The sequence below is a fragment of the Salvelinus fontinalis genome, chromosome 27 (assembly GCF_029448725.1).
Source record: "Salvelinus fontinalis isolate EN_2023a chromosome 27, ASM2944872v1, whole genome shotgun sequence".
Lineage (NCBI taxonomy): Eukaryota > Metazoa > Chordata > Actinopteri > Salmoniformes > Salmonidae > Salvelinus > Salvelinus fontinalis.
The window spans coordinates 43,295,361-43,305,057 of NC_074691.1; the positions used below are offsets into that span (position 1 = coordinate 43,295,361).

General features: G+C 47.5%; 1 protein-coding gene across 1 annotated transcript in view; it reads right to left on the bottom strand.

Moving 5' to 3' along the window:
* Window positions 1-1,302: 1,302 nt before the first annotated feature.
* The window catches only part of agbl5 (AGBL carboxypeptidase 5), a gene marked incomplete in the record, with an annotated part of 126,129 nt that continues 117,734 nt past the window's right edge, over window positions 1,303-9,697 (bottom strand). The window contains 1 exon segment of the mRNA XM_055885807.1: window positions 1,303-8,748. Within this exon segment, the coding sequence (XP_055741782.1) occupies window positions 8,677-8,748 (72 nt within the window).

Below are 9,697 nucleotides of genomic sequence, written 5' to 3' on the forward strand. Positions count from 1 at the left end.
AAATGGCAAGAGGCAACACCTGGGCTGCGAAGGGGTGACTGTTCATAATTGGACTGCATGTGGCATGGAGGTCTTTAGACATGGAGGTCTTTAGAGACATGGAGGTCTTTAGACATGGAGGTCTTTAGAGACATGGAGGTCTTTAGAGACATGGAGGTCTTTAGACATGGAGGTCTTTAGAGACATGGAGGTCTTTAGACATGGAGGTCTTTAGACATGGAGGTCTTTAGAGACATGGAGGTCTTTAGACATGGAGGTCTTTAGACATGGAGGTCTTTAGAGACATGGAGGTCTTTAGAGACATGGAGATCTTTAGAAACATGGAGGTCTTTAGACATGGAGGTCTTTCGAGACATGGCGGTCTTTAGACATGGAGGTCTTTAGACATGGAGGTCTTTAGAGACATGGAGGTCTTTAGACATGGAGGTCTTTAGAGACATGGAGGTCTTTAGACATGGAGGTCTTTAGACATGGAGGTCTTTAGAGACATGGAGATCTTTAGACATGGAGGTCTTTAGAGACATGGAGGTCTTTAGAGACATGGAGGTCTTTAGACATGGAGGTCTTTAGAGACATGGAGGTCTTTAGACATGGAGGTCTTTAGAGACATGGAGGTCTTTAGACATGGAGGTCTTTAGACATGGAGGTCTTTAGAGACATGGAGGTCTTTAGAGACATGGAGATCTTTAGAAACATGGAGATCTTTAGACATGGAGGTCTTTCGAGACATGGCGGTCTTTAGACATGGAGGTCTTTAGACATGGAGGTCTTTCAAGACATGGCGGTCTTTAGACATGGCGGTCTTTAGACATGGAGGTCTTTAGACATGGAGGTCTTTAGACATGGAGGTCTTTCGAGACATGGCGGTCTTTAGACATGGAGGTCTTTAGAGACATGGAGGTCTTTAGACATGGAGGTCTTTAGAGACATGGAAGTCTTTAGACATGGAGGTCTTTAGAGACATGGAGGTCTTTAGAGACATGGAAGTCTTTAGAAAAATGGAAGTCTTTAGAGGCATGGAGGTCTTTAGAGACATGGAGGTCTTTAGAGACATGGAGGTCTTTAGAGACATGGAGGTCTTTAGAGACATGGAGGTATACACCATACACTACAGGCTATACACTACAGACTATACACCATACACCATACACTACAGACTATACACCATACACTATAGACTATACACCATACACTACAGACTATACACCATACACTACAGACTATACACCATACACTACACACTACAGACTATACACTACAGACTATACACTATACACTACACACACAGAGAGAGAGAAACACTTGTATCATTACACACCACTCTGGTTTAATCAAGCATTTCACTACACCAGCAATAACATCTGATAAATATGTGTATGTGACCAATAAAATGTGATTTGATCTCAGCATCATTGTAGCTTGTTGTACATCAGTGTGATAGACTAGTGTTCGTTCCAAATGGCAACGTGTTGACTATATACACCCCTATGGGCTCTGCTCCAAAGTAGTGCACTATATAGGGCCCTGCTCCAAAGTAGAGCACTATATAGGGCCCTGCTCCAAAGTAGTGCACTATATAGGGCCCTGCTCCAAAGTAGTGCACTATATAGGGCTCTGCTCCAAAGTAGTGCACTATATAGGGCCCTGCTCCAAAGTAGAGCACTATATAGGGCCCTGCTCCAAAGTACTTAACTATATAGGGCCCTGCTCCAAAGTAGTGCACTATATAGGGCCCTGCTCCAAAGTAGTGCACTATATAGGGCCCTGCTCCAAAGTAGAGCACTATATAGGGCCCTGCTCCAAAGTAGTGCACTATATAGGGCCCTGCTCCAAAGTAGTGCACTATGTAGGGCCCTGCTCCAAGGTAGTGCACTATATAGGGCCCTGCTCCAAAGTAGTGCACTATATAGGGCCCTGCTCCAAAGTACTAAACTATATAGGGCCCTGCTCCAAAGTAGTGCACTATATAGGGCCCTGCTCCAAAGTAGTGCACTATATAGGGCCCTGCTCCAAAGTAGTGCACTATATAGGGCCCTGCTCCAAAGTAGTGCACTATATAGGGCCCTGCTCCAAAGTACTAAACTATATAGGGCCCTGCTCCAAGGTAGTGCACTATATAGGGCCCTGCTCCAAAGTAGTGCACTATATAAGGCCCTGCTCCAAAGTACTAAACTATATAGGGCCCTGCTCCAAAGTAGTGCACTCTATAGGGCCCTGCTCCAAAGTACTAAACTATATAGGGCCCTGCTCCAAAGTACTAAACTATATAGGGCCCTGCTCCAAAGTAGAGCACTATATAGGGCCCTGCTCCAAAGTAGTGCACTATATAGGGCCCTGCTCCAAAGTACTAAACTATATAGGGCCCTGCTCCAAAGTAGCGCACTATATAGGGCCCTGCTCCAAAGTAGTGCACTATAAAGGGCCCTGCTCCAAAGTAGTGCACTATATAGGGCCCTGCTCCAAGGTAGTGCACTATATAGGGCCCTGCTCCAAAGTAGTGCACTATATAGGGCCCTGCTCCAAAGTACTTAACTATATAGGGCCCTGCTCCAAAGTAGTGCACTATATAGGGCCCTGCTCCAAAGTAGCGCACTATATAGGGCCCTGCTCCAAAGTAGTGCACTATATAGGGCCCTGCTCCAAAGTAGTGCACTATATAGGGCCCTGCTCCAAAGTAGTGCACTATATAGGGCCCTGCTCCAAAGTAGAGCACTATATAGGGCCCTGCTCCAAAGTAGTGCACTCTATAGGGCCCTGCTCCAAAGTAGTGCACTATATAGGGCCCTGCTCCAAAGTAGTGCACTATATAGGGCCCTGCTCCAAAGTAGCGCACTATATAGGGCCCTGCTCCAAAGTAGAGCACTATATAGGGCCCTGCTCCAAAGTAGTGCACTATATAGGGCCCTGCTCCAAAGTACTTAACTATATAGGGCCCTGCTCCAAAGTAGCGCACTATATAGGGCCCTGCTCCAAAGTAGTGCACTATATGGGGCCCTGCTCCAAAGTAGAGCACTATATAGGGCCCTGCTCCAAAGTAGCGCACTATATAGGGCCCTGCTCCAAAGTAGTGCACTATATAGGGCCCTGCTCCAAAGTAGCGCACTATATAGGGCCCTGCTCCAAAGTAGTGCACTATATAGGGCCCTGCTCCAAAGTAGCGCACTATATAGGGCCCTGCTCCAAAGTAGTGCACTATATAGGGCCCTGCTCCAAAGTAGCGCACTATATAGGGCCCTGCTCCAAAGTAGTGCACTATATAGGGCCCTGCTCCAAAGTAGTGCACTATATAGGGCCCTGCTCAAAAGTAGTGCACTATATAGGGCCCTGCTCCAAAGAACTTAACTATATAGGGCCCTGCTCCAAAGTAGTGCACCATATAGGGCCCTGCTCCAAAGTAGTGCACTATATAGGGCCCTGCTCCAAAGTAGCGCACTATATAGGGCCCTGCTCCAAAGTAGAGCACTATATAGGGTCCTGCTCCAAAGTAGTGCACTATATAGGGCCCTGCTCCAAAGTACTTTACTATATAGGGCCCTGCTCCAAAGTAGTGCACTATATAGGGCCCTGCTCCAAAGTAGTGCACTATATAGGGCCCTGCTCCAAAGTAGCGCACTATATAGGGCCCTGCTCCAAAGTAGTGCACTATATAGGGCCCTGCTCCAAAGTAGCGCACTATATAGGGCCCTGCTCCAAAGTAGTGCACTATATAGGGCCCTGCTCCAAAGTACTTAACTATATAGGGCCCTGCTCCAAAGTAGTGCACTATAAAGGGCCCTGCTCCAAAGTAGCGCACTATATAGGGCCCTGCTCCAAAGTAGCGCACTATATAGGGCCCTGCTCCAAAGTAGTGCACTATATAGGGCCCTGCTCCAAAGTAGCGCACTATATAGGGCCCTGCTCCAAAGTAGTGCACTATATAGGGCCCTGCTCCAAAGTAGCGCACTATATAGGGCCCTGCTCCAAAGTAGTGCACTATATAGGGCCCTGCTCCAAAGTAGCGCACTATATAGGGCCCTGCTCCAAAGTAGTGCACTATATAGGGCCCTGCTCCAAAGTACTTAACTATATAGGGCCCTGCTCCAAAGTAGTGCACTATAAAGGGCCCTGCTCCAAAGTAGCGCACTATATAGGGCCCTGCTCCAAAGTAGTGCACTATATAGGGCCCTGCTCCAAAGTAGTGCACTATATAGGGCCCTGCTCCAAAGTAGTGCACTATATAGGGCCCTGCTCCCAAGTAGCGCACTATATAGGGCCCTGCTCCAAAGTAGTGCACTATATAGGGCCCTGCTCCAAAGTAGCGCACTATATAGGGCCCTGCTCCAAAGTAGTGCACTATATAGGGCCCTGCTCCAAAGTAGCGCACTATATAGGGCCCTGCTCCAAAGTAGTGCACTATATAGGGCCCTGCTCCAAAGTACTTAACTATATAGGGCCCTGCTCCAAAGTAGTGCACTATAAAGGGCCCTGCTCCAAAGTAGCGCACTATATAGGGCCCTGCTCCAAAGTAGCGCACTATATAGGGCCCTGCTCCAAAGTAGTGCACTATATAGGGCCCTGCTCCAAAGTAGCGCACTATATAGGGCCCTGCTCCAAAGTAGTGCACTATATAGGGCCCTGCTCCAAAGTAGCGCACTATATAGGGCCCTGCTCCAAAGTAGTGCACTATATAGGGCCCTGCTCCAAAGTACTTAACTATATAGGGCCCTGCTCCAAAGTAGTGCACTATAAAGGGCCCTGATCCAAAGTAGCGCACTATATAGGGCCCTGCTCCAAAGTAGTGCACTATATAGGGCCCTGCTCCAAAGTAGTGCACTATATAGGGCCCTGCTCCAAAGTAGTGCACTATATAGGGCCCTGCTCCAAAGTAGAGCACTATATAGGGCCCTGCTCCAAAGTAGTGCACTCTATAGGGCCCTGCTCCAAAGTAGTGCACTATATAGGGCCCTGCTCCAAAGTAGTGCACTATATAGGGCCCTGCTCCAAAGTAGCGCACTATATAGGGCCCTGCTCCAAAGTAGAGCACTATATAGGGCCCTGCTCCAAAGTAGTGCACTATATAGGGCCCTGCTCCAAAGTACTTAACTATATAGGGCCCTGCTCCAAAGTAGTGCACTATATAGGGCCCTGCTCCAAAGTAGTGCACTATATAGGGCCCTGCTCCAAAGTAGAGCACTATATAGGGCCTTGCTCCAAAGTAGCGCACTATATAGGGCCCTGCTCCAAAGTAGTGCACTATATAGGGCCCTGCTCCAAAGTAGCGCACTATATAGGGCCCTGCTCCAAAGTAGTGCACTATATAGGGCCCTGCTCCAAAGTAGCGCACTATATAGGGCCCTGCTCCAAAGTAGAGCACTATATAGGGCCCTGCTCCAAAGTAGTGCACTATATAGGGCCCTGCTCCAAAGTACTTTACTATATAGGGCCCTGCTCCAAAGTAGTGCACTATATAGGGCCCTGCTCCAAAGTAGTGCACTATATAGGGCCCTGCTCCAAAGTAGCGCACTATATAGGGCCCTGCTCCAAGGTAGTGCACTATATAGGGCCCTGCTCCAAAGTAGTGCACTATATAGGGCCCTGCTCCAAAGTAGTGCACTATATAGGGCCCTGCTCCAAAGTAGAGCACTATATAGGGCCCTGCTCCAAAGTACTTAACTATATAGGGCCCTGCTCCAAAGTAGTGCACTATATAGGGCCCTGCTCCAAAGTAGTGCACTATATAGGGCCCTGCTCCAAAGTAGAGCACTATATAGGGCCCTGCTCCAAAGTAGTGCACTATATAGGGCCCTGCTCCAAAGTACTTTACTATATAGGGCCCTGCTCCAAAGTAGTGCACTATATAGGGCCCTGCTCCAAAGTAGTGCACTATATAGGGCCCTGCTCCAAAGTAGCGCACTATATAGGGCCCTGCTCCAAAGTAGTGCACTATATAGGGCCCTGCTCCAAAGTAGCGCACTATATAGGGCCCTGCTCCAAAGTAGTGCACTATATAGGGCCCTGCTCCAAAGTACTTAACTATATAGGGCCCTGCTCCAAAGTAGTGCACTATAAAGGGCCCTGCTCCAAAGTAGCGCACTATATAGGGCCCTGCTCCAAAGTAGCGCACTATATAGGGCCCTGCTCCAAAGTAGTGCACTATATAGGGCCCTGCTCCAAAGTAGCGCACTATATAGGGCCCTGCTCCAAAGTAGTGCACTATATAGGGCCCTGCTCCAAAGTAGCGCACTATATAGGGCCCTGCTCCAAAGTAGTGCACTATATAGGGCCCTGCTCCAAAGTAGCGCACTATATAGGGCCCTGCTCCAAAGTAGTGCACTATATAGGGCCCTGCTCCAAAGTACTTAACTATATAGGGCCCTGCTCCAAAGTAGTGCACTATAAAGGGCCCTGCTCCAAAGTAGCGCACTATATAGGGCCCTGCTCCAAAGTAGTGCACTATATAGGGCCCTGCTCCAAAGTAGTGCACTATATAGGGCCCTGCTCCAAAGTAGCGCACTATATAGGGCCCTGCTCCAAAGTAGCGCACTATATAGGGCCCTGCTCCAAAGTAGTGCACTATATAGGGCCCTGCTCCAAAGTAGCGCACTATATAGGGCCCTGCTCCAAAGTAGTGCACTATATAGGGCCCTGCTCCAAAGTAGCGCACTATATAGGGCCCTGCTCCAAAGTAGTGCACTATATAGGGCCCTGCTCCAAAGTAGCGTACTATATAGGGCCCTGCTCCAAAGTAGTGCACTATATAGGGCCCTGCTCCAAAGTACTTAACTATATAGGGCCCTGCTCCAAAGTAGTGCACTATAAAGGGCCCTGCTCCAAAGTAGCGCACTATATAGGGCCCTGCTCCAAAGTGGCGCACTATATTGGGCCCTGCTCCAAAGTAGTGCACTATATAGGGCCCTGCTCCAAAGTAGCGCACTATATAGGGCCCTGCTCCAAAGTAGTGCACTATATAGGGCCCTGCTCCAAAGTAGCGCACTATATAGGGCCCTGCTCCAAAGTAGTGCACTATATAGGGCCCTGCTCCAAAGTACTTAACTATATAGGGCCCTGCTCCAAAGTAGTGCACTATATAGGGCCCTGCTCCAAAGTAGTGCACTATATAGGGCCCTGCTCCAAAGTAGTGCACTATATAGGGCCCTGCTCCAAAGTAGAGCACTATATAGGGCCCTGCTCCAAAGTAGTGCACTCTATAGGGCCCTGCTCCAAAGTAGTGCACTATATAGGGCCCTGCTCCAAAGTAGTGCACTATATAGGGCCCTGCTCCAAAGTAGCGCACTATATAGGGCCCTGCTCCAAAGTAGAGCACTATATAGGGCCCTGCTCCAAAGTAGTGCACTATATAGGGCCCTGCTCCAAAGTACTTAACTATATAGGGCCCTGCTCCAAAGTAGTGCACTATATAGGGCCCTGCTCCAAAGTAGTGCACTATATAGGGCCCTGCTCCAAAGTAGAGCACTATATAGGGCCTTGCTCCAAAGTAGCGCACTATATAGGGCCCTGCTCCAAAGTAGTGCACTATATAGGGCCCTGCTCCAAAGTAGCGCACTATATAGGGCCCTGCTCCAAAGTAGTGCACTATATAGGGCCCTGCTCCAAAGTAGCGCACTATATAGGGCCCTGCTCCAAAGTAGAGCACTATATAGGGCCCTGCTCCAAAGTAGTGCACTATATAGGGCCCTGCTCCAAAGTAGTGCACTATATAGGGCCCTGCTCCAAAGTACTTAACTATATAGGGCCCTGCTCCAAAGTACTAAACTATATAGGGCCCTGCTCCAAAGTACTTAACTATATAGGGCCCTGCTCCAAAGTAGAGCACTATATAGGGCCCTGCTCCAAAGTAGTGCACTATATAGGGCCCTGCTCCAAAGTAGTGCACTATATAGGGCCCTGCTCCAAAGTAGTGCACTATATAGGGCCCTGCTCCAAAGTAGTGCACTATATAGGGCCCTGCTCCAAAGTAGAGCACTATATAGGGCCCTGCTCCAAAGTAGTGCACTATATAGGGCCCTGCTCCAAAGTACTTAACTATATAGGGCCCTGCTCCAAAGTACTAAACTATATAGGGCCCTGCTCCAAAGTAGCGCACTATATAGGGCCCTGCTCCAAAGTAGTGCACTCTATAGGGCCCTGCTCCAAAGTAGAGCACTATATAGGGCCCTGCTCCAAAGTAGTGCACTCTATTGGGCCCTGCTCCAAAGTAGTGCACTATATAGGGCCCTGCTCCAAAGTAGTGCACTATATACAGGAGCCTTTATAGGAATGCTGAGAGAGAGGGGATGGCTTTCCTATGATCATTAAATACATGATATATTCAGATTATTATACTTTACAGGTCATTAAATACATGATATATTCAGATTATAATACTTTACAGGTGATTAAATACATGATATATTCAGATTATAATACTTTACAGGTCATTAAATACATGATATATTCATATTATAATACTTTACAGGTCATGCATAGAAACACACAAGAAGCTTTACATGACACAATACACACTGCAGTATTTCAACACACACACGTATAAGAATCACACAGTTAAAAAGATTTAATAAAATAGTTCTGTCTAAAAGGTGTTTTGGTGCCAACAGGTGCCTGGTCTCTCAGAGGGATGTGTGTGTCAGTCAGACTGGATCCAGTCTCCACAGTGCTGGTTGGGAAGAGGTGTAGTTCTCATGCCTCTCCACACAGGGGTGCTGTTTCACACACTGCCTCAGCCTCGAACCCGGTCTTCTCCTCACAAACCTACAAACACAGGACACACACTTTATTTATTTCACTTTTATTTCACCTTTATTTAACCAGGTAGGCAAATTGAGAACACGTTCTCATTTACAATTGCGACCTGGCCAAGATTAAGCAAAGCAGTTCGACACATACAACAACACATGTTTACACATGGAGTAAAACAAACATACAGTCAATAATACAGTGAAAAATAAGTCTACATACAATGTGAGCAAGTGAGGTGAGATCAGGGAGGTGAAGGCAAACAGATATATGTATAAATAAATAAATATAAAAAAAGGCCATGGTGGCGAAGTAAATACAATATAGCAAGTAAAAAATAACACTGGAATGGTTGGTTTGCAGTGGAAGAAAGTGCAAAGTAGAGACAGAAATAATGGGGTGCAAAGGAGCAAAAATAAATAAATGAATACAGTAGGTAAAGAGGTAGTTGTTTGGGCTAAATTGTAGATGGGCTATGTACAGGTGCAGTAATCTATGAGCTGCTCTGACAGCTGGTGCTTAAAGCTAGTGAGGGAGATAGGTGTTTCCAGTTTCAGAGATTTTTGCAGTTCGTTCCAGTCATTGGCAGCAGAGAACTGGAAGGAGAGGCGTCCAAAGGAAGAATTGGTTTTGGGGGTGACCAGAGAGATATACCTGCTGGAGCGCGTGCTACGGGTGGGTGCTGCTATGGTGACCAGCGAGCTGAGATAAGGGGGGACTTTACCTAGCAGGGTCTGCTAGGTGGTGTATGTTTCGGGTGTGTTTAGTTGTGGTGAGATTGTGGTGTGAGTCTGTGGTGAGTCTGTGTAGTGAGTCTGTGTAGTGAGTCTCTGTGGTGAGTCTCTGTAGTGAGTCTCTGTGGTGAGTCTGTGTAGTGAGTCTGTGTAGTGAGTCTGTGTGGTGAGTCTGTGTGGTGAGTCTCTGTAGTGAGTCCGTGTAGTGAGTCTCTGTGGTGAGTCTGTGT